The sequence below is a fragment of the Musca autumnalis genome, unplaced genomic scaffold (assembly GCF_047663935.1).
Source record: "Musca autumnalis isolate F117 unplaced genomic scaffold, ASM4766393v1 scaffold_3, whole genome shotgun sequence".
NCBI lineage: Eukaryota > Metazoa > Arthropoda > Insecta > Diptera > Muscidae > Musca > Musca autumnalis.
This window is the reverse complement of record NW_027411866.1, coordinates 228,749,961-228,777,465: the sequence shown is the minus strand read 5'-3', so window position 1 is coordinate 228,777,465 and position 27,505 is coordinate 228,749,961. Positions and strand designations below refer to the sequence as shown.

Genomic DNA, 27,505 nt, shown 5'->3' with positions numbered 1-27,505 from the left:
TATAGCCCCCATATAACGGTGCCCCCCGATTTACGGTGTTTTGATGTTTTTAGCTACATTTTCAGACCGATATAGCTATAATTTGACATTTAGGGTTCTTAAGTGTCAATAAACTTATATAACAAAAGTTGTGGACATAGGTCCACGTTTTGGTATAGCCCCCATATAACGGTACCCTCCGATTTGCGGTATTTTGACGTTTTTAGCTTCATTTTCAGACCGATATAGCTATAATTTGACATTTAGGGTTCTTAAGTGTCAATAAACTTATATAACAAAAGTTGTGGACATAGGTCCACGTTTCGGTATAGCCCCCATATAACGGTACCCCCGATTTGCGGTGTTTTGACGTTTGTAGCTACATCTTCAGACCGATGTAGCTATAATTTGACATTTAAAGTTGTTAAATGTCAATAAACTTATATGACAAAAATTGTGGACATAGGTCCACGTTTTGGTATAGCCCCCATATAACGGTTCATTTAAGTTCATATTTTCGTATAGCCCAGATACCTCCGAACTAGCTGTTAATGACATTTGAAGTTCCCACGTTATGTACCTTTTTTCGATATTTTGAAGATTCTAGCTAAATTTTTTAACCGAATTAGGAGTTATTTGACATTAAAGGCTCCCATCAAAAACTGTCAACATAGGCCCATGTTTTATTAAAACCCCTATATCACAGTACCTCCCAATTTCTAGCCCACCAACAATTGTCAACATACATAGTTAGATATAGGCACCATAAAAAAGGGCCTCCCGAATGAAGCATAAATGTACATAAACATTATCTGACATTTTAACGTACCCACTTAAAGTTGGGGACAGGATTGAAAAGTAATTATTCCATTTTAGTTCAGAATATTTTATGGTGGAGGGTATGAAAAGTTCGGCCCTGCCGAACTTAATGCTTTTTTACTTGTTTTTTTTTTCGTTGTTGCTGCCGATAAAATATGAAGATAGGTGCTGTGTCGCGTCACTTATAACGAATCAATTACATTTCTCAAATCACATTAAAGTTCAGAAAAATCAAAAATACATCAGTTGTGATTTGATATTCAACGCGCGCGAATTACAAACTTTACTTCGAAATTGGCAAATCACCGAAATCATTAAATCATGATAAATAATCGAATCGAAATCCTATTGACCCTGTTGCAGAGTCTTTTGGTAATTTTGTTGTGCACATTCCCTTCGAGCAATGGAAGTAAGTAAATCAAAACAAATTAATTAATTGTCATTACATAGTGTTGGGCAAGGTGTTGATTAAAGTGTTAACGTCTTAACTGAGTGATTGTTTTTTTGTGATTTCTTAACGCTTTGATACATTGGTTAACAACGGTTATTGCAGCAGGGAATATTTTGTTTTTTTTTTTTTCTCCTAACATAGTGTATCTGAGATATGAAGTACAGTAAGAGTATATGAGAGAGTCGTTTATGATTTGTTTACTTTTGTTTATGGTAATCTCTTTGCATTTTCTCCTTAGTTTAACGGCTGTGTTGAGTGTTAATCTTTTACTCAAAAATTATGTTCTCATTTACTAAAGAAGAGAGACACCTATTGACTTTGTCTACTATTGCTGGTGTTCCTTTTTTAGGCGAATATGTAAATGGGAATATTTATGTTTGGTAATCTCGATGAGAGAGAAAATGTGTTTTAGATCTCATATTAATTTGATGAGATATTTATGTTTGGATGCGTATGAGTACTTACTTACTTACTTACTCAGCTGGCCCATTAGAGAACATTTGTTCTATAGGACGAACTAAGAAGAGATCTCCATTCCTCTCTATTTGTTGCTTTGCACTCTGGAATACCGCGCCTTTTCATCTCATCATCCACTTGTTTGCGCCATCTATTCCTTGGCCTGCCAATTCTGCGTGCACCGCCATGTGGCATGTATTCATACGCCTTTTTAGCGGATTCATCATCGCTCATTCTTATGATATGGCCTAGCCAACGCAATCGCTGCATCTCGATACGTTTAACAATATTGATGTCGTTGTATAGCAGATACAGCTCGTGGTTCATGCGACGTCGATATTCACCGTCAACGCAGATTGGTCCGTAGATCTTTCGAAGAATTTTTCTCTCAAACACACCAAGCACTGCCATGTCTGCTTGCGCAAGTACCCAGGCTTCGGAGCCATACATCAGCACGGGTAGTATCAGTGTTTTGTAGAGCGTTATTTTTGTTTGACGAGATGTGGCTTTGTTTTTAAACTGCTTACTTAAACCAAAGTAGCATCTGTTGGCCAATACAATTCTTCTTTTTATTTCACAACTGATGTCGTTTGTTGTGTTTACGGAGGTGCCGAGGTAGACGAAGTCTTTTACTACCTCAATATTATAGGAACCAACTTCCACAGTCGGTCCGAGCTCAATGGACGCATTGCGCGTCGACACCATCAACTTGGTCTTTTCACTGTTTACCGCCAGACCCACTTTAGCAGATTCTCCTTTGACCTTCATAAAGGTATCAGTTACTTCTTTTACTGATCGGCCTATGATGTCTATATCATCAGCATAAGCAAGTAACATGTGACTATTGGTGTATATTGTGCCACTTCTTTTGACGTTTGCCTCTCGTATAACCTTTCCCAGCAGGATGTTAAAGAGATCACACGAAAGGCTGTCTCCTTGTCTGAAACCTCTTTTGGTACCAAACTCTTCGGAGAGGTTCTTTCCAATTTTAACTGAGGACCTCGTGTCAGTTAAAGTCATTTTGCAAAGCCGGATGAGCTTTGCGGGGATACCAAATTCAGACATGGCTTGGAATACCTTTGAACGCAGCGGGCTGTCGAAGGCTGCTTTATAATCGACAAAAAGGTGGTAGGTGTCGATCTGCATTTCTTGGGTCTTCTCCAGGATTTGCCGCAGGGTAAATATCTGGTCAATGGTGGACTTGCCAGGTCTAAAGCCGCATTGGTATGGTCCAATTATCTCGTTGACCATAGGCTTTAGTCGTTCGCACAATATCCCTGACACGATCTTGTAGGCAATAGGGAGTAGACTTATGCCCCTATAGTTAGAGCATACAGTCTTATCTCCCTTCTTGTGGACGGGGCACAGGACACTCAGGTTCCAATCGTCGGGTAATCGTTCTTCCTGCCAGATGGTGCTAACTAGCTGATGAATACACCTTATCAGCGTGTCGCCTCCGGTTTTGAACAGCTCGGCTGGTAAGCCATCGGCCCCTGCTGCCTTATTATTCTTCAGCCGATTTATTGCTGTCTTTACCTCATCTTGGCTGGGCGGTATACATTCAATACCATCTTCTGGGATTGGGACTGTGGTATCTTCGTCGTCTTCGCTGCTATTGGATACCAACAGATTTGAAAAATGTTCTTTCCATATCCTGAGTACACTATCTGTATGAGTTACCAAATTACCTTGCTGGTCTCTACAGGAGGATGTGCCTGTACCAAAGCCATCAGTTTGATGCTTGACTCTTTGGTAGAATTTTCGGACTTCATTCTGGCTCCTGTACATCTCGATTTTTTCACACTCCCGCTTTTCCATCTCTCTCTTTTTCCTGCGGAAAAGACGTTTCTCCTCTCTCCTTTTCTCCCTTATCTCTCTTGTGCGCTACGCGTTGCTACGGATTGTAAAGTAGCCGTTTATGCCGCCTTTTTCTCTTCGGTGGCAGCACGGCACTCCTTATCATACCATGGATTCCTTGGTGGAGGTCTCTGGTATCCAAGTATGGATTTTGCGGCTGTTTGCATGGAGTGGGCAATGCTTTACCATTGCGCTGATATGTTATCGGGATGAGGAGTGCTTTGATTAAGTAATTGGGCTAGTTGAGTGGAATATGCTGTGGCTATCTGTTGTGATTGCAGCTTACCGATGTCTAACTTTCGTGTTGTGTCTGTTCGTACTTTGTTTGCTACGTTTAAGCGGGTGCGTACCTTTGCTGCAACAAGGTAGTGGTCCGAATCAATGTTTGCGCCTCGGAACGATCGTACATCTAACACGCTCGATGAATGTCTTCCATCTATCACAACATGATCAATTTGGTTTCTTGTCTTCTGATCTGGAGACAGCCAGGTGCCCTTATGAATATCGAGATGATTAAATCTGGTACTGCTAACTACCATGTTTTTTGCAGCTGCAAAGTCTATCAGCCTCATACCATTGTCAGATGTTTCACTGTGGAGACTGAATTTCCCGACTGTTGGGCCAAAGATATTCTCCTTTCCAATTTTGGCATTAAAATCGCCTAGAATGATTTTAATGTCATGGGCAGGGCAACGGTCATATGTTTCTTCTAAGCGCTCGTAAAATATATCTTTGGTCTGTTCGTCCTTTTCTTCAGTGGGAGCATGAGCGCAAATAAAGCTGATGTTGAAGAATTTAGCTTTTATGCGAATTGCAGCAAGTCTTTCATTCACTGGGGTGAAGCTGGATACCAGATGTTTTAGTCTCCGACTAACTACGAATCCACAACCAAACTCATGCTTTACGTCATGGCAGCTATAATACAGTGCGTCACCTTTAGGTGTTGTTGTGACGCCTTTCCCAATCCATCGTATTTCCTGTATGGCAGTAATATCGGCCTTGTACTTTTCAAGTACGTCTGCCAATGCGAAGACTGCACCTTCTCTATAAAGAGTGCGAACATTCCAGGTGCAGATTCGCAGATCATGGTCCTTAAAACGTTTGCGGGGTTCGTCAACTTTAGAGGGGTTTGTTTTTCTTTTCTTTCGTTTTTTCATAGTAGGCTGTTTTTTCTAGGGGAGGGTTACTAACCCGACGCCCAAACCCAAGTTTTTAACGTTCTTATGGGTGAACGCGCGGCACATGTTAGCTAACTACCTTAAACGGGTGTTAAAGGCAGTTCCCCAGGTGACACCACGGGGAGGTCAGTGTCCACTTGAGATGAAAGAGGGACCAAGATAAATCCTGGGCTTTGCCATGTTAAAACCGGTCAGGACCGTTGCTTGGTATCTTCCATCCCCTACGTCACCCGTATGAGTAATGTGTCATATTTTGGACCTTGATTTATTACATTGATCATACGCCCTTATGGTAGTATATTTAAATTGATTGAGACACGAAATATGCAAAAAATGCATTTAACGCAGATATGTCAATTGCTTGGTCTTGATGATTTCAAAAGCATTATTAGTTGGTTTTGGTCTAAAAGTTTGTAACACATCGAATGGGAATGGAAATGGCAGCAGACTCATACTTATACATATATACGGAGATATCGCAATAGTTGCTAATCAAACACAAGTTTTAATGTTTGAGATTTTAATTGTAATGACGAATATTACACCTTTGGTTGCGGCCCTTCCAAAGACTACTTTGAAAGTAGAAAATCCCACCTTTACAAAGATACAAAGCAGGTTGGCGTGGTGGTGGTGAAACAACCATCTCATTTTTGGATATTTTGCATTCACGCTACTGGTCGAAATTTTTAACGGATAATCACGAAATTTTGTGGGGTTTGATGTGGTTTTTGGTGATTCTCGGATAATATTCAGTGGTCGGAATGGACAAAAAACGAATGTAAAAAAAAATTCTTTAGCGAATATATCGGCTTCTAGGAGGGGCAGCAAAGCCTGCCAATGGAAGAAGGAAAGATCACCTATAGATTGATGCAATTAGATTGGTGTATGTGCTCTAACAACGTAGGTAATCAAGCTCCCAATTTTAATCGGATCGTCGCCCCCGTCCCTAATATAGCCTTTGTCCGCTTTTTTCTTAATACAATAATACAAAATAATGTGTGTGGGAAACTAATATCCAGTGCAAGTGGTGTAGGGTTTCACACTTGGCTCGCTTTCGTTTATGAAGAAGACTAAATATCAATTTTCAGCAAGTTCAGTAAAACAATGTGGCTAACCTTCAAAATACCGAAATTCGGTGGAATATTGAGGCCACAGTCTTCAAAATACCGGAATAGGGAGGTACCGTTCTATGGAGGCTATACAAAGGCATGGATCTATACCTACAGGTTTCATATGGAAAGTTTAATACCCCAAATGAAGACGAAATATCAAATTTTAGCAATTTCGATGGAACATTGAGACCACAACCTTCAAAATACCGGAAATAGGGAGGTACCGTCCTATGGGGCCTATACTAAAGCGTGGACCTGTACCGACAAGAAAGTTGCATACCCCCAACGAATACTAAATACCAAATTTCATCCATTTCTGAAGAATATTGAGGCCACAACCTTCAAAATGCCGAAAATCGGGAGGTACGTTCTATGGGGGCTAAATGAAGGCGTGGACCAATACCGATAAATTTCATATGGAAGGTTTAATACCCCAAATGAAGACCAAATAGAAAATTTCAGCCATTTCGATGGATTATTGTGGCCACAACCTTCAAAATACCGAAAATCGGAAGGTACCGTTCTATGGGGGCTATATGAAGGCGTGGACCTATACCGACAAATTTCTGGGGGAAAGTTTTATATCCCCAAGGAAGACAAAGTAACAAATTTCAGCCAGTTCGGTGTGATAATGAGGATAATACCTTCAAAATACCGAAAATCGGGTGGTACCGTTCTATGGGAGCTATATCAAAACGTGGACCGATATAGCCCATTTGCAATACCAAACATCCTAGGAGTAATGGAAACTACATAGCTCTATCTCAAAAATTGCGAGCTGTAGCTTGATTTCAACAGACGGACCTACGCACAGTGCATATGAACACTTTAACAGAACTTTACTAATAACTTTTAAAGGAAAAGGTGTAGATTCCTAAAATTTTGCACAAATGTTTCTTATATTAGTGGACAGTGTGGGGCTCAAATTGGTCCACATAGACCCGCGGTTTCCCGTACCGCTCATGTACGTTTTACATTCATTTTTCAATCGATTTTGATGCAAATGGGTATATTGAGTGTTCAGCGGATAGAAAACTTATGTACAAAATATTTTCAATATAGGTTCGCATTTTGGAATAACCCCCACATGCCTTGTTCCCTCATATAGGGTATTTTAAAGGTTAAAGACAAAAATTGCAGCCGATTTTGATGCAAATGTAAATTTTAAGATTTTAAAGAATAAAAAAACCTCCTCACACAAAACTGCCAACATAGGTCCACTTCTGGGTGAAGCCCCACAACCCTTCACATCTATTAAGGTGTGAAATGTCAAAATTTTTTGTTTTCATTTGTATCTATAATGTTTTTTGGTCCATTCAGCAGGTCTGCACCATTAATTTTGTTAATAATGTCTTTCAGATCAAGTTCAGGTCTGCACTGCATTACAATTTTTAACGTATTTTGGTATTTGCACCGCAGCATCTAAAAATGTTGCACTATATGTAAATCACCAATATTTAGAGGTCAAAACTATGAAGAATTGCGAGAGGTTTCTTAATTTTACAGAAATTATCATTGTTAGAATTAGTGAGTCCATTTCTTCAAAATACAGTCACCAATGGCGTTCATTGTCCCATTTTGATAGGACTTGCGGTTTCTAAGAAAAATCGTGAAAATGTAAAAAACCAATAAAAATGTCAACTTGAATCGCGATTTATTTAAAAAGCGCCCCGGCGATTTTTTTTGTTTTTTGTTTTTTTTTCATCTATGAATATTGTAGTTTCAAAATCCGCAAAACTCTTTATTTATTCAAAGGAATTCATGAAATAACTATAATTTAATTATCATTAAAAAGTTTACGTCCAAAATTGCAGTTTTTATATCCTACACCACATTGTGGTAAGGGGTATTATGTCTTTGTGCATTTGCATGTAACATACAAAAGGAAACGAAATAGACCCATAGTTCATTTTGGGGATATACATATAATCACTTTCTGAGTCGATCTATGCCTGTCTGTCTGTCCGTCTGTCCATGTATTTTTGTTCGCAACGTACAGGTCGCATTTTATGTCAGATTCAGCTGAAAATTGGGGAATATAATTTGTTTAGCCATAGGAAGAACGCTATTGCTTTTGGTGAAAATCGGTTCAGATTTGGATATAGATCTCGTATATATTTTGGCCGATTTGACGTATTTGCTGCACGAAACATGCTATATACGTCCGATTTTGATGCAATATGGACTGAATTCGGTCTAAAAATAAATGTGCCACATAACATCGAATATTATCGGTCGATTTGACGTATTTGCTGCACCAAACAACCTATATATGCTTGATTTCGATGAAATATGGAATATGTGACTGAACTCGGTCTAGAAATAAGTGTGTCAAATTATATCGAAATCGGTTCAGATTTGGATATAGCTCCCATATATATGTTCGTCCGATTCCAGATATTTGCTGCATTAAACACGCTATATATGTTTGATTTCGATGAAATATGGAATGTGTGACTGAATTCGGTCTAAAAATAAATGTGTCAAATTACATCGAAATCGGTTCAGATTTGGATATAGCTCCCATATTGATGTAGTTGCTGCACCAAACACGCTATATACGTCCAATTTTGATGAAATTTGGAATGTGTGACGGAATTTTGTCTAGTAATAAGTGTACCACATTATATAGAAATCAGTTCAAATTGATATATGTATATCTCCTATATATATTTTACATATTCACAGTGGTGTAGGGTATCATATAGTCGGCCCCGCCGGTCTATGATCCTTTCCTTATTTTTTTTTGTTATAACAGTATTGAAGCAATCCATTTGTTAAATGGTTTTATTTAGCTCACCCCGTTTGTTTATTTATTTATTTACTAGCAGACCCCGGTCCGCGTTGCTGGCCCGTCGTAATGAGTTTTAATGACAACTTTATATCGACTTTATGCTTGAAAATTAAAAAATAGGTATTTTCTACCTCACTTTTTCGGTCTATTGTCAAACCGAGAAGGATTTTTTGTCTGTAACCTTTCTTTTCTCTTACGGACTTTGTCGGATTTTTTAGCCAATTTATGCTTCTTAGGATTTATTATCGACCATGTCCCTGCCTTTGTCTTAAAGCGATCTAATTTTAATGGTTAAAAATTGGTTAAATCGAATTCTCCCGCTTATTGAGACTTATATGTTTTAGCTTTTCATGCCTGATGGACCGTTGGACCTTACCATTCAAGTAAATTTTTAAATGTATAGTTTTTCTTGATCGGGGGCGCAACCACCGTTGTCTCGAAAACTAATTTGCAAGCCGATGCACTCATAAGTTTAGCAAATATAGCGATTATAAAATAATAGGCCCTGAAATTCGTTTACAAATATATAACATTTTAGACCACGGGAAATTCCTGAACATTTTCTGAATATTAGGTTCTGTAGTTTTGAAAAATAATGTTTTGAAAAGAGTGGGCGTGGTCATCAGTTTTCAAGATATAACATATTAAAAAAAGTAGGCCTGGTCCGGTATCTGGGCTCCAAATATGTTCCTAGGGTGCACACAACTTCATTGCCTACCAAAATGTATGCTGAAACCGATATAATCATACATTTGGCATATATATAACGTTTAACAGAAAGCCATGGGGAAGGTACCCCACCTCTTCCGAAATTCATAATATATACATAACAACGGCAAACATTGAGCTTTTTTATGGAAATCCCTTCAGTAGTATTGGAGTTATGACATATTAAGGTCTTGCGAAATAAATACATTCGTAATTATTGTAAATATAACATTTTTAAAAAAGTAGGGTATAGGGGAAGTACCCGCCCCTTCCGAAATTCAACTGAATTTGTAGCCTATTTTAAGCGGGGGCCACCCTTGTACATTCCCTGGCAATTTCAGGAAAATCGGTTCAGTAGTTTTTGTAGAAATGATAAAAATTGAAAATTGAAAAAAGTGGGCGTACATTTTCTTTGTCCAGTCGTTCTCAACTGATGCCATGACCAACGAAAGACATTTGAATTTTATTTTTAAAGATTTAAAAATTTAAACAAATCGCGATTTCCTTGACAATCGCTTCAGTAGTTTTGTACATATAACCTAATTAGAAAGTGAGCGTGGTCAGATCTTAAGTCCCGAAATAAGTACGTAAGGTTGGAGACACAATCGCCATTGACTCGGAGATAAATTCCCAAACCGATACATTCGTATTTGTTGCAAATATTGCATTTTTACAAAAATGGGGCATAGGGGAGGTACCCGCCCGATCCGAAAGTCAAAAGATATGTAGCCTATTTTTATCGGGAACCAACCCTGTACATTCGCTGAAAGTTTCAGGAAAATCGATTCAGTACTTTCGTAGATATAACATATTTAAAAAAGTGGGCGTTGTCCAGTCTTAATGCCCCAAATAAGCACGTAAGGTCGGAGACACAATCGCCATTGACTCGGAAATTAATTTTTAAGGCGATACATCTGTAATTGTTGCAAATATTGCATTTTTACAAAAATAGGGCATAGGGGAGGTACCCCGCCCGATCCGAAATTCAACCAAATATGTAGCCTATTTCAACCAGGGGCCATCACTTTACGTTCCCTGCAAATTTCAGGAAAATCTATTGAGTAGTTCCGTAGATATAACATATTTATAAAAGTGGGCGTGGCCAATTTTTCTTTGTATAAAAACCTAAAGTGGACTATGACTAACATTTCCACAAAAAATTATCCAAATCGCTCCAGCCGTTTTCAACTGATTCAATTACCAACAAACGACAATTGAGTTTTATATATAAAGACAAGGGCAAACATTGAGCTTTTGCTACAAATTTTATGGAAATCCCTTCAGTAGTATTGGAGTTATAACATATTAAAAAAACAGGCGTGGTCGGGCCTATAGGCCCCAAAGAAGTACCTAGATTGTAGATTAATCCTTATATTTTTATAACGATACATACATAATTTTTGCAAATATTAGGTTTTTTTAAATATCGCATAAGGGAAGTACCCCGCCCCCTAGGGATCCTAAGTTGCGATATGACAGCATTTGATTTTTATTCATAAAGGTAAGACGTTTTTTTAAATATGCCTCTTCAAAATTCAAGAAAATATGCCTGTAGATTCCCTGACATTTTCAGGAAAATCGGTTCAGTAGTTTTGTAGATGTAACATATTTTAAAAAGTGGGTATGGTCAAGTCTTTGGTTCCTAAAAAAGTAGGTAAGGTCGGAGACACAACCACAATTGTCTCGCAAATTAACTTCTAAATAGAAACATTCGTAATTATTGTAAATATAACATTTTTAAAAAATTAGGGTATAGGGGAAGTACCTCGCCTTTTCCGAAATTCAACTGAATTTGTAGCCTATTTTAAGCGGGGGTCATCTCTGTACATTCCCTGGCAATTTCAGTTCTTGTAGAAATGATAAAAATTTAAAATTGAAAAAAGTGGGCGTAAAAGTGGGCATGGTCAAATTTTCTTTGCATAAAAACCCAAGTCGAAAATAGGTCCAGCCATTCTCAACTGATGCCATTACCAACGAACGATAGTTGATTTTTATTTATAAAGACAAGGTTTAGATGGACAGACGGACAGACGGACGGACGGACGGACGGACTGACGGACGGACACACATAGCCAGATCGACTCAGCTCGTCGAGACATTCATTTTGATATATATAAGTATGGGTCTACGACCATTATTTCGATGCGTTACAAACTTTTTGGCCAAAACCAACTTATAATACCCTCCCCACATAGTGGTGTAGGGTATAAAAATTAGGGTATAGGGGAAGTACCCCGCCCCTTCCGAAATTCAACTGAATTTGTTCCCTAATTTAAGCGGGGGCCATCCTTGTACATTCCCTGGCAATTTCAGGAAAATCGGTTCAGCAGTTTTTGTAGAAATGATAAAAATTAAAAATTGAAAAAAGTGGGCGTACATTTTCTTTGCATAAAAAAATATCGAAATCGGTCCAGCCGTTCTCAACTGATGCCATGACCAACGAACGACATTTGATTTTTATTTTTAAAGATTTAAAAGTTTAGATAAATCGCGATTTCCTTCAATAGTTTTGTAGATATAACCTAATTAGAAAGTGAGCGTGGTCGGATCTTAAGTCCCAAAATAAGTACGTAAGGTTGGAGACACAATCGCCATTGACTCGTAAATAAATTCCAAAGTATAAATAAATAAAGTCAAAAAATATGTAGCCTATTTTTATCGGGGACCAACCCTGTACATTCGCTGAAAGTTTCAGGAAAATTGATTCAGTAGTTTTGTAGATATAACATATTTAAAAAAGTGGGCGTTGTCCAGTCTTAATGCCCCAAATAAGCACGTAAGGTCGGAGACACAATCGCCATTGACTCGGAAATTAATTTTCAAAGCGATACATTTGTAATTGTTGCAAATATTGCATTTTTACAAAAATAGGGCATAGGGGAGGTACCCCGCCCGATCCGAAATTCAACCAAATGTGTAGCCTATTTCAACAGGGGGCCATCACTCTACGTTCCCGGAAATTTTCAGGAAAATCTGTTGAGTAGTTTCGTAGATATAACATATTTATAAAAGTGGGCGGAAAAGTGGGCGTGGCCAATTTTTCTTTGCATAAAAACCTAAACTGGACTATGACTAACATTTCCACAAAAAATTATCCAAATCGCTCCAGCCGTTTTCAACTGATTCAATTACCAACAAACGACAATTGAGTTTTATATATAAAGATTATTTATTCTTGGGTCAAATTTAGTAATTCAAATTTCACCCTCTTCCTGTCAACCGATTAATCTGAAATTTTGTATACACTTTGGATCTTGGTGACAATACAATTATAGCTGTGTTCCAGAACTAAAAAGTTTTTACAATTTTTACGACTTTTACACATTTTACTCGAAAAAGCGTTCCCGTACACAAAAAAAGTTGTAAAATGTTCACTTCTCTTTAAACAAAAATGGCGCTTAATGACGCTCTCTTTAAAAACTTTTTACACGAAAAATTTGGGCGAGTAAAAAAATAGTAACATGGTTGCCGGCGTCTGATTGGCTGATACGCCGACTTTGACATTTGCTCCAGTTTTTTTGACGTATTTTCCATTTTTCCGTTCCCGAACTATTTCAGAAAACTTGTGTGTAAGAACAAATTTTATGCAGTTCTCTCTTTTACGAGTTTTACCATTAAAAAGTACGGGAACGAAGCTTATATTTATTCATTATCATTATAAATTCAAGATGGCGGCCGCTACAAAATGGCGGATAACGTAGGTTTTATCAATCCCATCAATATGGGTATCAAATGAAGGGCTCAACAAGCAGAATACAATATACTGTAAAAAATTGAAATCCAAGATGGCGGCCGCTACAAAATGGCGGATAACGTAGGTTTTATCAATCCCATCAATATGGGTATCAAATGAAAGGGCTCAACAAGCAGAATACAATATACTGTAAAAAATTGAAATCCAAGATGGCGGCCGCTACAAAATGGCGGATAACGTAGGTTTTATCAACCCCATCAATATGGGTATCAAATGAAAGGGCTCAACAAGCAGAATACATTATACTATAAAAAATTGAAATCCAAGATGGCGGCCGCTACAAAATGGCGGATAACGTAGGTTTTATCAATCCCATCAATATGGGTATCAAATGAAGGGCTCAACAAGCAGAATACAATGTACTATATAAAATTAAAATCTAAGATGGCGGCCTCTACAAAATGGCGGATAACCTAGGTTTTATCAATCCCCTCATAATGGGTATCAAATGAAAGGTCTCAACAAGTAGAATACAATTTATTATGCAAAATTGAAATCTAAGATGGCCGCCGCTACCAAATGGCTGATAACAATTTTTTATCAATCCCACCAATATGGGTATCAAATAAAAAGGCTTGATAAGAAGAATACAGTGCACTATACAGTACATCTTATACACCCGAAAGCCATACAGTTTCCAGCTAAGTACAATTACGGGACGGCTGAAAGAAGAATGTTGCCTTTAATACTATCATGGGCTTCTACAATACGTAAAATGCAGGGCAGCACTGTGGATCACGCAGTCGTATACTTAGGTGCGAAACTGTTTGAAGAAGGTCAAGCCTACGTGGCTCTTGTAGAGTAAGATCTTTGCAGGGACTACGTATAGAGGAGTTGGACTGCAATAAACTAACGGGCAAGAAACCTTGCAATAATGAAGCACTAAACGAATTAAACAGAATGCGAAATAAAAACTAAAAACTAGAAAATAAAAATAGGTAAAAAAACTTTTTAAGTTAAACGGTTTTTTGTTAAACATATATTGCAATGTTTAAGATAAATGTACTAAAAACCAAAAAATAATAAAATAGATACAGTCGTGGGAATTATAAACATATGCATAGACTAGACTAAAATAAAACCGTGGGACACGTCAATTGTCTACAAATTATCGACTTAATGTGCGATGGAAGAATCGTTTAATTCGTCGTTAGGCAGTTGGCCCGCAGACGGTGAGAAAATTACTTACTATTTCTTGCTCATGGAAATTCCAATATACACTCCATGTAAATAAAAGAGATGTTTCAACTAGTTTATCGTTGGACATTCACACTGATGCCTGGCGAGGAAGCGTTTCACTGCTCGTAGTTTGTATTTAATCGACAAAGTACTACTCGCTCACCACTATGAAACCCTAAAACTCGCTTATAATCGAGCTTGCTAGCTTGTTTCCACATTCTAGCCCTACTTATCACACGTCCATCGTTGTCGGTTGAACAACTGCCTAATTATAGTGTAAAATTACCTGCCCTCTACTTTTAAATAGTAACAGTTTTAAAGCATTTGTACGTTTGTAATTGTGAATTTGTAACTTATCCTCTTTTCTATTTTGATTGATTTATTGAATTTTAAAATTAACTGACAAAATACAACCATGTAAATTATTTATTCAATTACTTTTGTAAAAAAAACTCATTATTGTCCATTACTACTAAAATGGATAACTCTGTACTAGACGTATTTGCGGCTTCTCATAAGCAGTACCTAACTAGAAGAAAATTAAATAAAATCGCTCAGTTGGTGATTTACCATCAGATAAGATCACGAGGGTTGATCTGCATTCCAACAGGTTATGTAACTACAAGATAAGATCACAATGAGACAAAGTGCTCCTCCGGCAGTCTACACCAATCCTCCCTTGTGTTTTCATGTACCATCTACACCAGAGATTGTTATAGTATTTTATATGGTTTATGTTCGTTTTTATACCCTCAGCATTTATGCTAACGGGGGTATATGCACTTTTATACGGGCAAAATTTGCCTCATCGAAATAATGGGGTCTAGTATGTTTGGACGAAATCCGTTTCAGAAAATTTGGACTTGATTTAGCCATGTCCGTCCGGCTGGAGGGCACGATAACTCTCGAACGGATCAACTGATTCGGTCCAAAATTTGGCTTTCGCAATATTTTGTCCAAACTTAGTTTAAGTTCGAAGATGGGGTACCTCCCCCACAAAAGTTCGAAAATGTTTGGAAAATTTGTGCGGACGATAACTCTTGAGGGGAGTAACAGATTTGGTCCATACTTGGCACATCGTGAAATTTCTACCAGACTTAAATAAAGTTCCAACATGGGCTCAATCGGTACATTCCTTCGGATACCTCCCACACAAAAATTGGGAAAAGTTCAGTTCAGAAGCTACTCTCGAATCGCTTTGCTGTAGCAACTTGTATTCATTGCCCCCTATACGATGGTATATCTTTCATCAGGGGCAAGTCCATACCACTGTGCAACATTTTTAAGGTGATCTTGTGCAAACAATTCGAACTGAGGATTTTTTGAAGTACAGACCCAAACGACAAGAAACCCTAGTTGGGTTTTGTTGTGTCAGATCCAGCTCGGATTTTATGGCCCCACCTAAACATGGTTAAATATTGAGTTTTTAAAGAAGTTCGGGGCTATATCTCTGAAACCAATGCGAATCTTCTTCTGACCTCTGAAGCAAATTTGTAGAAAATTACAAGAATAAAATATTTGGAGAAATAATGAACTCGAAGAACTACATTTTTGCCTCAAATTTTAAAATATATGCAAAAATTCCACAATTTGTATACATTTCGCAACGTATCTCCAAAACCGTTAATTTTTAATGAATATTTTCCTTTGGAAAAATATACCCTGGAATGTAATACTCAACTTTTCAGAACATGTCATTGTTGTAAAATGCCTCTATGCCGTTCTTTTCAGTACATTTTTCAACGACGATTTAATAAAAATGTCAATAATGTAGTGAAATCCGAAATGCGAGAATAAACTGTTGGTGTGAACAGTGTTTGAAATACGTGATGTAAAAGATATGATGCAAAATACCGCTGAAACAACATGAAGTAAGCATTTTAGAGTTTCAGAATGTTCTAAAGAATTGTTGAGAACGAAATTTGGAACATTTTTTCAAAAGGTTGCTTGGTTCAACTCCCAATAGTTTAGCCGATACTGACCAGAATTTCGGCAATTATGTAAAATTTTCTATATTTTATAGATTTTGATGCTCTAGATGGAGTTTTTCTATTGTGGTTTTTTCAAAAGATAAGTTCTACTAGTTTAGTGCTACAATATTGCTAAAGACAGCAAGGCCAAATTCCTATTCGTTTCTGCGATAAAGGCCTGATAAATGCAAAAAAGTGTAGATTTAGCCCGATTTAGATGAGGCCATAAAATCCGAACTGGATCTGACAGGACAAAACCCTACTAAGGTTTTTGTAGTCTAAATATGTACTTTCAAAAAATTCATACTAGAAGTTGTTTGCATTTTCAGTGTTGCATAGTGTACTTCTTGAGAAAATAGCCTGAAAGGCTTGTGGCACTGTGTGTGGGGATTGGAGCGCAAGATAACTCTCGAACGGATTTGTCGATTCTGTCCAAAATTTGACCTTCCTTATATTTTGTTCAAACTTAGTTTAAGTTCGAAGATAAGCCATATCGTTCCACTCCTTCAGGTACCTCCCCCACAAAAATTCCAAAATGTTCGGAAAAAATTTGGCCACGATAACTTTTGAAGGGAGTGCCCGATTTGGTTCATACTTAATACATCCTAATATATTTACCAGATATAGATATAGGTTTGAATATGGACTATATTTGTCCACTCCTTCGGTTACTTCCCACACAAAATTGCGGATAAGTTCACTTTAAGACCTGCTCTCGAATCACCTTCATTTTTATGAAGCTACTTGAATTTGCTGCCTCAATTATGACAATAAAAGTTTTTAGAGGCAAATCCATACGTCTTTAGAAAACAGCCCGATAGGTGTAGAACCCCTTATGGCATTATATGTGGTGGCTGGAGAACACGATAACTCCCGAACCTATCAACCAATTTGGTCCAAACTTTGAATCTCCTAATATTTTGTCCAAATTTAGTTTAACTTTTAAAATGGTCCATATAGGCCCTCTTCTTAGGATACCTCTCCCATAAAAATTTAACGTTTGTACCTAAGTGCAGTTAAGGCTATGTTCGAAGATCTTTTGTAAATGTATACCGATGTTGTTCGTTGTGGTCATGTCTAGAACGATATTATGTTTTCCGTGGACAAGTCCATGCTTTCTGGCATACTGGTCCAAAAATTTATACGATGACCCACTGAAATGACTGGTGGGCTCAATATCTATCGAAAAGATATGACTCCCTAAATAAGATCCACTTCCATAATGAACTATGTTGGTCCATTCCTTCAAATACCTCCTTCGCAACATTTTTTTAATTTTAATCCTAATCATCATTTTTGTCGGCTAGTTTAAATGTCCAAAAAGGGCCACACAATTCTGAAAAGACCCCAGACAAAGGCTGTGGGTATATCTCTGCCGGCAAAGCCGACTGATACTTTTTTGCTTGTTCTGCTTAATATGGCTCTGGGTGTATCTCCAGTTCTACGTATTTGCGTGTTTCGATGGGATGTAACCACAGATCTACTGGAGTTAATTGAGTAAGTCTGGAAGGGCAGTTGAAAAGGTGTACTGTATTATGCGGGTCTTTGCCGCATGCGGGACAGATATTTTGCACGGTGTCATCGGTAATTACCCTATAAGAATTTAGATGGCTGCACTATTCCGAACGTAGTTGAGCGAAACAAACTCGGGTTTGTCGTGGCGGCTGACGTCCTCAGCTGCGACATATGGGAGATGTTCTTCAAGGACCGCATTCAAACGATAGTAGTTTATGCATCTGCAACTGCATCCATGTGAATGCTATTTAAACCTGCTCGAGAGGCTTGTTGATCTAAGGGTTCTCATATGACGTTGGACCTCTCTTTCTGAAGATCCCTCCTGGAATGCCTGGGTGGGGGGTCTTATTCATGGGTGTCTTATAAAGATGCATTGTAATAAAACTTTTATAGCTGTAAACATAAAAGAAAATATACACGTGTGTACATAAAAACACAAACTTCATATCTATTGGATCGATAAGATGGCTTTAAATGCTGATGAAAAGATCGAATCTATTACGACCTCACTTGAACAAATAGAAATATAATTACTAAGACCTTAGACAGTGAAGTGTTATTTGTTTACTATATACATTATTGACGGACATCTAATAGTTGCCACTCTATATAGCTGGAAAGTGTGCAGGAAGTACTCATTTAAATCAATATTTAAAGCTTTTTTGTAAATATTGATAAGTTTGTTTTAATAAACACAATTGCAACATGACATAGCAAATGATTATATATATAGTTTTTTAAGGGTTCTTGAATCAAGCATCTATTTTTAGAGCTTACTTACCTCCGTACTTAAGTAACCATCTAGAGAACACGTGTACTTACTTACTTAGCTGGCCCATTACAGAACATTTGTTCCATAGGCCGAACTAAGACAAGATCTCCATTCCTCTCTATTTGTTGCTTCGCACTCTGGAATACCGCGCCTTTTCATCTCATCATCCACTTGTTTGCGCCATCTATTCCTTGGCCTGCCAATTCTGCGTGCACCGCCAGGCGGTCCGTATTTATACGCCTTTTTAGCGGCTTCATCATCGCTCATTCGTATGATATGGCCTAGCCAACGCAATCGCTGTATCTCGATACGTTTAACTATATTGATGTCGTTGTATAGCAGATACAGTTCGTGGTTCATGCGACGTCGATATTCACCGTCAACGCAGATTGGTCCGTAGATCTTTCGCAGAATTTTTCTCTCAAACACACCAAGCACTGCCATGTCTGCTTGCGCAAGTACCCAGGCTACGGAGCCAACACGTGTGCAAAACTAAAAAAAAAATTCATTCCTCTCTATTTGTTGCTTTGCTTTTCCATTTTGGAATGCCGCATTTTTCGATTCTTCTTCCACTTGTTTACTCCATCGAAGACTTGACCTTCCAGTTCTGTGTGTACCGTATTTATACACCTTTTTAGCGGGTTCTTCATCGCTCATTCTTGGACATGGCCCAGCCTACGCACTTGTTGTATCTCGATATATTTCACTATACTGATGTCGTTGTACGCAGATTGGCTCTTAGATCTTTCGAAGAGTTTTTCTCTCAAACACTCCAAGCACTGCTTTATCTACTAGCGCAAGTACCCATGCTTCCGAGCCATACATAAGCACGGGTAATATCAGCCTTTTGTAAAGTGTAACTTTTGTTAGACGAGATGTGGCGTTGTTTTTAAACCACTTACTTAAGCCAAAGTAGCATCTGTTGGTCAATACAATTCGTCTCCATATTTCACAACTGATGTTGTTTCTTGTGTTTATGGTGGTGCCGAGGTAGACGAATTTTTAAACTACATCAACATCATAGGAACCAACTTTAACAGTTGGTCCGAGCTCAATGGACGCATTGCGCTTCGACACCATCATCATGGTCTTCTCGCAGTTTACCGTCAGACCCATTTTTGCAGATTCTCCTTTGACCTTCATAATGGTATCAGTTACTGCTTTTACTGATCGACCCATGATGTCTATGTCATCAGCATAAGCAAGTAACATGTGGCTATTGTTGTAAATTTCTTTTAACAGCTGCATCTTGTATTACCTATTGCAGCAGAATGTGGAATAAGTCACACGAAAGTCTGTATTCTATGAAACCTCTTTTGGAACTAAACTCTTCAGGGAGGTTCTTTCCTATTTTAACTGAGAACCAAGTATAGGTTAATGTCATCTTACAAAGCCGAATGAGTTTAGCGGAGATACCAAATTCAGACATGGCTTGGAATAACATAGAACGTAGCAGACCTTCGAATGCTGATTTATAATTGTAGGTGTCGATCTGCATCTCTTGGGTCTTTTCTAGAATTTGCTGCAGGATAAATATCTGGTCAATGGCGGATTTGTCAGGTCTAAAGTTCCACTGGTCTTGCCCAATTGTTTCATTGGCCATAATCTTTAGTTCTTTGCACAATATCACTGACATATAGCGGGTGTACTTATGCCCCTGTAGTTAAATCTCACAGTCTTATCTCCTTCTTTTGTACGGGACACTTGATGCTCAGGTTCCAATCGTCTTCCAGATGTTGGAGGAACGTAAGTCTTCCTAATAGCTGATGCATACACCTTATCAGCGTTTCGCCTCAGGTTCTGAACAGCTTTGCTGGTAGACCATTGCCTCCTGCTGCCTTGTTATTCTTCACCCGGTTTATTGCTGTCTTTACCTTCTTATCTTCGGTCTTCGCTAGTATTGGATACCAACAATTTGCTCTTTCCATATCCTGAATACACCATCTTTATCAGTTACCAAATTACCTATTGTGTAGCCCTATATGCCGCATTCTTCTCTTCGGTAGCAGCACGACATTCCTGGTCATATCCTGGGTTATTTGGTGGAGGTGTCTGGAATTTAAGTATGGATTTTGTGGCTATTCGCATGGAGTGGGCTATACTTTGAAAACGTATCAGGACGAGAAACGCTTTGCTTAAGCTATTGGACCAGTTGAGCGGAATGTGCTGTGGCTATATGTTGTGATCGCAGCTTACCGATGCCCGACTTCCGTGTTGTGTCTGTTAGTACTTTATTTGCTACGTTTAATCGGGTACGTACCATTGCTGGAAGAAGGTGGTGGTCGTGGTCTATGTTTGCTCCTCGGGACGATCCTACATCCAACTTGCTTGAAGAATGTCTTCCATCTATCACAGCGTGATTAATTTGATTTATTGTATTTTGGTCGAATTCAAAATTATCCAACATCAGCTTTATTTGAGCTCATGCTACAGCTGAAGACAAGGACGAACAGACCAAAGATACATTTTACGGTTGCTTAGATGAAAAATATGATCGTAATCCTGCCCATGCTACTAAATTATTCTAGGTGATTTTAATGCCAAAATAGGAAAGGAGAATATCTTTGGCTCAACAGTCGGAAAATTCAGTCTCCATAGTGAAACCTCTGACAATGGAATAGGCTGATAGACTTCAGAACTGCAGTTTGTTTTTGTCTTCCGTGGGAACATGAGCTCAAATAAATTTAGCTTTCATCCGTTTTGCAGAAAATCTTTCATCCACCGGGGTGACACTGGAGATCAGGGCCCTATTCCACGAAACAACTTATCGCTTTTCACTTTGCATTGCTTTTCAAAAATTAGCAGAAGAAAACGTTGGTGTAAAAAAAATTAAAAAGAGAGCAAAGAATTTGAGAACTTAGGCACTCAACTAACATATCACTTACCAAAAATAACGGTTCTGTGGAACACAAAATGTGCAAATTTTCGAAAATATTACAAAGTGCAAAATGAAAAAAACCGCAACCAAACTCATGCTTTATGTCATGGCAGCTTTAATACAGCGCCTCATCTTTGGGTGGTGTTGTGTAATAACGGCCTTGAATTTTTCAAGAACATCGCCCTACGCACTTTCTGTATAAAGAGACCGAACATTCCAGCTACAGATCATGGTCCTTAAAACGTTTGCGTGGGTTGTCAACTTTAGAGGGGTTTGTTTTTCGTTTTTTAAGGGGAGGTTTTTAAAGGGGAGGGTTACTAATACGACGCCCAAACTCATGTTTTTGAAGTGAACGCGCTCCCTACCTTTAACGGGTGTTAAAGACAGCTCCCCAGGACACACCACGGCGAGGTCAGTGTCCACTTGAGATGAGAGAGGTACCAAGATAAACCCTGAGTTTTGCCATAATAAAGCCGGTCAGAACCGTTGCTTGGTATCTTTCATCCAGTACCTCATCTAATTTATAAAATCAGGGAGGTATTATTGTTTTTTGTGCGATCATTTTATGTTTTCCTTTCAGGTACTTTATCAGCAGATACTGCCGTAAATGCTTCGAAACCATCTATGGAATCGAAAATCATTGGAGGCACTCCACTTTCGATCAATAATGCCAAATATCAGGTCTCATTGCGTTTGGTGGCAAACGAAAATTCTCATGGCTTTGGATATGGACATGATTGCGGTGGAACCATTATTACACAACGGGTTATACTGACAGCAGCACATTGCTTCATAAAGTAAGTGAAAACATTTTAATCTCAATTTTCTTTCAATATTAAAATTGTCCAAACCATTTTGATTGTTTAGCCACAACACTGATCCCGCAACCAATCGCACAGCTGGAGAATTTACAGTTGTAGTCGGCTCTAGTCAATTATATGTCAAAGAAGCCAATATGTTGCAATATTATGTTCAAGAGATTGTAAAGCATGCTGGCTTCAATTCCACAACTTTGATTAATGATATTGGATTGGTATTCATTAATGGCTATATACCATGGGATTGGCCAACGGCACAAGCTATACGTTTAAATGATGTCATATTGAATTTTGATGCACCCTGCAATGTCAGTGGTTGGGGTAGAAATGAAATGGTGAGCACCATCATGATTTCTTATGATGCAACAAGGATTCCATATTTTTAAAACTTTTCTCTCTTCTAGGGTCTTAACCCAAACAATCTATTATATTCTGAAGTGCACAGCATATCCTATACAAATTGTGATGCTGCCTACGGTAACATACCACTTAGCATGATTTGTGCTGGAGATTTTTCTGCAGGTGGTGTTGGTGCTTGTTATGGTGATTCAGGCGGTCCCCTGATTTGTGACGATCGGCAAGTGGGCATTGTTTCGTGGGGCGTTGGCTGTGGCCAAGCCTACAATCCTGGTGTATATACAAATGTCTCGTTCTATTATGATTGGATTGTTGAGAAAAACCGCACATTTGATTATAATTTGTACAAGAATAGTTCTGGGAATTTGAAGTTTTCATACATTCCTTTTATAATAATATTAAGTTTTCTGTTATTTTTTAGACAGTGATAGCAAAAATAGTTTAAGAGAAACGAATTTAAATGAATTTAAAATCAGGCTATCCATACGTCGTCGTTTTGATCATTGGACTCAAATGTGATAAACTGAAGTATTTAAAAATTAGCAGATATGATCAAAGTTGGATGTTTTATTGAATTTGTAAATATGTGTATATGTATGTAAATAGTTAAGATGAATTATAGAAATTGTTAATTATCTTTGATTATCAACAAATAAAATTGAGATTGTAAGTTTGTTTGTGCCTTATAGACTCAAAAACCGCTGAACCGATTTTCCTGAAACTTTTAGGGTACATTGCAACATAGCCTGAAATGAAAATAGGCTATATAATTTTTTTTTGAAATTTCGCGTTGATCAGGAGGCATAGCATGAAAACCGGAGGAACCTCCAAAAATTTTAGATTTTATATGCAAATATCTTTATAACGGTTACAGATACAATCTCCAAATTTGGTATGTGTGAGGGAATTTGGTGTAGAAATAAATTTACAAATTATATTCAAATCGGTTCAGATTTGGATATAGCTCCCATATAAATATATTTTTGGCCGACTTCCTTATTTTATGCACCAAACAAGCTATATATGTCCAATTTCGCTGAAGTTTGGAATGTGTGATGAAATTTGTTCTAGAAATAAATGTGCCAAATTATGTCGATATCGGTTCAGCTTTGGGTATAGCTCCCATATATATTTTCGGCCGATTTCCTGTATTTTATGTACCAAACACGCTATGTATGTTAGGTCTTCCATAAAACAGAGGACCTAAGTTGAGGTTTTCTATCAAATAGAGGACCCCAGTTGAGGTCTTCTATAGAATAGAGGATTTCAGATGAGGTATTCTATAGAATAGAGGATTTCAGATGAGGTATTCTATAGAATAGAGAACCTCAGTTGAGGTCTTCTATAGAAAAGAGGACCTCAGTTGATCTCCTCTATTCTATAGAAGATCTCCTCTATTCTATAGAGATCAAATGAGGTCGTCTTTAGAATAGAGAAGCTTAGTTGAGATTTTCTTTAGAATAGAGGGCCACAGTTGAGGTCTGATTTAGAATAGAGGATTTCAGATGATAGAGTATAGTCTATAGAATAAAGGACCTCAGTTGAGGTCTTCTGTAGAATAGAGGACCTCAGTTGAGGTCTTCTATAGAATAGAGCACCACAGTTGAGGTGAGGACCTCAGTTGAGGTCTTCTATAGAATGGAGGTCCTCAGATGAGGTCTTCTATAGAATAGAGGACCTCAGTTGAGGTCTTCTATAGAATAGCGGTCAATTGACATTTTCTATAGAATAGAGGACCTCAGTTTAAGTCTTTTAATAAAATAGAGAACCTCAGTTGAGGTTTTCTATAGAAAAGAGGACCTCAGTTGAGGTCTTCTATAGAATAGAGGACCTCAGTTGAGGCCTTTTATAGAATAGAGGACCTCAGTTGAGGTCTTCTATAGAATAGAGGACCTCAGTTGAGGTCTTCTTTAGAACAGAGGACCTCAGTTGGGGTCTTCTATAGAATAGAGGACCTCAGTTGAGGTCTTCTATAGAATAGAGGACCTCAGTTGAGGCCTTTTATAGAATAGAGGACCTCAGTTGAGGTCTTCTATAGAATAGAGGACCTCAGTTGAGGTCTTCTTTAGAACAGAGGACCTCAGTTGGGGTATTCTATAGAATAGAGGACCTCAGTTGAGGTTTTCTATAGAATAGAGGACCTCAGTTAAGGTCTTCTATAGGATAGAGGACCTCAGTTGAGGTCTTCTATAGAATAGACTACCTCAGTTGAGGTCTTCTATAGAATAGAGGACCTCAGTTGAAATCTTCTATAGAAAAGAGGACCTCAGTTGTGGTCTCCTATAGAATAGAGGAGATCAACTGAGGTCTTTTTTATAATAGAGGTCCACAGTTGAGGTCTACTGTAGAATAGAGGGCCACAGTTGAGGTCTTCTATAGAATAGAGAACCCCAGATGATGTCTTATATAGAATAGAGGACCCCAGTTGAGGTCTTCTGTAGAATAGAGGACCTCAGTTGAGGTCTTCTGAAGAATAGAGGACCTCAGTTGAGGTCTTCTGAAGAATAGAGGACCTCAGTTGAGGTCTTCTATAGAATAGAGAACCTCAGTTGAGGTCTTCTATAGAATAGAGAACCTCAGTTGAGGTCTTCTATAGAATAGAGAACCTCAATTGAGGTCTTCTGTAGAATAGAGGACCTCAATTGAGGTCTTCTATAGAATTGAGAACCTCAGTTGGGATCATCTTTAGAATAGAGGCCCACAGTTGAGGTCTTCTATAGAATAGAGGACCTCAGTTGAGGTCTTCTATAGAATAGAGGACCTCTGTTGAGGCCTTCTATAGAATACAGGACCTCAGTTGAGGCCTTCAATAGAATAGAAGAACTCAATTGAGGTCTTCTATAGAATAGAGGACCTAAGTTGGGGTCTTCTATAGAATAGAGGACCTCAGTTGGGGTCTTCTTTAGAATAGAGGACCTTAGTTGAGGTCGTCTTTAGAATAGAGAAACTCAGTTGAGATCTTCTTTAGAATAGAGGGCCACAATTGAGGTATTCTATAGAACAGAGGACCTCTGTTGAGGTTTTCTATAGAATAGAGGACCTCAGTTGAGGTCTCTATAGAATAGAGGACCTCAGTTGAGGTCTTCTATCGAATAGAGGACCTCAGTTGAGGTCTTCTATAGAAGAGAGGAGATCAATTGAGGTCGTCTATAGAATATATGAGATCAGTTGAGGTCTTCTTTAGAATGGCGGACCTCGGTTAAAGTCATCTATAGAATAAAAAACTTCAGTTAATGTCATATATTGAATAGAGGACCTCAATAGAGATCTTCCATAGAATGGAAGACCTCAAAATAGAGGACCTCAGTTGAGGTCTTCTTAGAACAGAGGACCTCAGTTAAAGTCATCTATAGAATAAAAAACTTCAGTTGATGTGATATATTGAATAGAGGACCTCAATAGAGATCTTTCATAGAATGGAAGACCTCAATTGAGGTCTTCTGTAGAATAGAGGACCCCAGTTGAGGTCTAATATAGAATAAAGGACTTCAGTTGAGGTCTTCTATGGGATAGAGGAACTCATTTGAGGTCTTCTATAGAATAGAGGACCTCAGTTGAGGTCTTCTATAGAATAGAGGACCTCAGTTGAGGTCTTCTATAGAATAGAGGACCTGAGTTGAGGTCTTCTATAGGATACAGGAACTCAGTTGAGGTTTTCTATAGAACAGAGGACTTCTGTTGAGGTCATATATAGAATAGATAACCTCAGTTGAGATGTTCTATAGAATAGGGGAACTTAGTTGAGGTCTTCTATAAAACATAAGACCTCTGTTGAGGTCATATATACATATAATAGATAATCTCAGTTGAGGTTTCCTATAGAATAGATAACTTCAGTTGACGTCATATATAGAATAAATAACTTCAGTTGAGCTTTACTATAGAATAGGGAACCTCAGTTCAGGACATCTATGGAATAGAGGACATCAATTGAGGTCTTCTAAAGAATATAGGACCTCAGTTGAGGTCTTCTATAGAATAGAGGAGATCAGTTGAGGTCTTCCATAGAACAGAGAACCTATGTTGACATCTTCTTTAGAATAGAGGACCTCAGATGAGATCATCCATAGAATAGAGGATTTCAGATGAGGTCTTCTAAAGAATATAGGACCTCAGTTAAGGTCTTCTATAGAATAGAGGACTTTACCATTAATGAGTCATTAAAATCTCATTACACTATGCTTTGGCTTTTTGAATTCTTTAGAAAATCCTTTTGTCATCGAGGCAAAGGAATCTTTACAATTATCACCTTAATAGAGTAGAACTTTAAACAGTCTGCGAAACCAGGATGATCACATGGTTGTTACAAATCGATTTAATTTCTCGCAGAAACACTCCAAAATTTTTCATATTTTTAAAATAACTTTAACAGTTGTAATACATTTATAAATTGTTCTAAGGTTAGTTATTAATTATCTATTTCCAGTTTATTTTTATAGACATTTCAAGAGCACAGAACCACTTTTTTAGTATCGTACCACTGCACAGTGGATCCACTTGTATGGAGAAAGTGGCCAAAAATATTTAGAGTGTAAAAATCAAGCCAATGCGCCGGTTACAGCTTTGTGCTGCTGCGAAGAGTGTTTTAAGAAACCAACAGCGTAACATTTCCCCCCTTTCCCCTCTGGAGGGGGTATACGGTAAGAATTGTATAATGCTGTTAATACAAAATGACATGAACGAAGGTCCCTATTATCTTATGATGCAAAAATAGGCTTGGAAAAACAAAACAATCTCCAAAAACAACATAAAATCCAACAAATTTAGCGGATTAAAAAAATCAAAATTTTTGTCTGAAAATTCGTACAATTTTTTATATAGATCTTATAGCGATCTTCCTGAAATGCACCTACCGCCAACGTAAGACAAATTTGGAAGAAGATTTCTTCATCTTGCCACTGATACCAA

At 38.0% G+C, this 27,505-nt stretch overlaps 1 protein-coding gene across 1 annotated transcript; it reads left to right on the top strand.

The window, feature by feature from the left end:
* Window positions 1–983: 983 nt before the first annotated feature.
* Window positions 984–23,267, top strand: LOC141399073 (trypsin eta-like). The gene is made up of 4 exons (XM_073977136.1): window positions 984–1,207; window positions 22,003–22,219; window positions 22,290–22,575; window positions 22,645–23,267. The coding sequence occupies exons 1-4, from the start codon at window positions 1,120–1,122 to the stop codon at window positions 23,023–23,025; spliced, it is 972 nt and encodes a 323-aa protein (XP_073833237.1). The 5' UTR covers window positions 984–1,119; the 3' UTR covers window positions 23,026–23,267.
* Window positions 23,268–27,505: the final 4,238 nt, after the last annotated feature.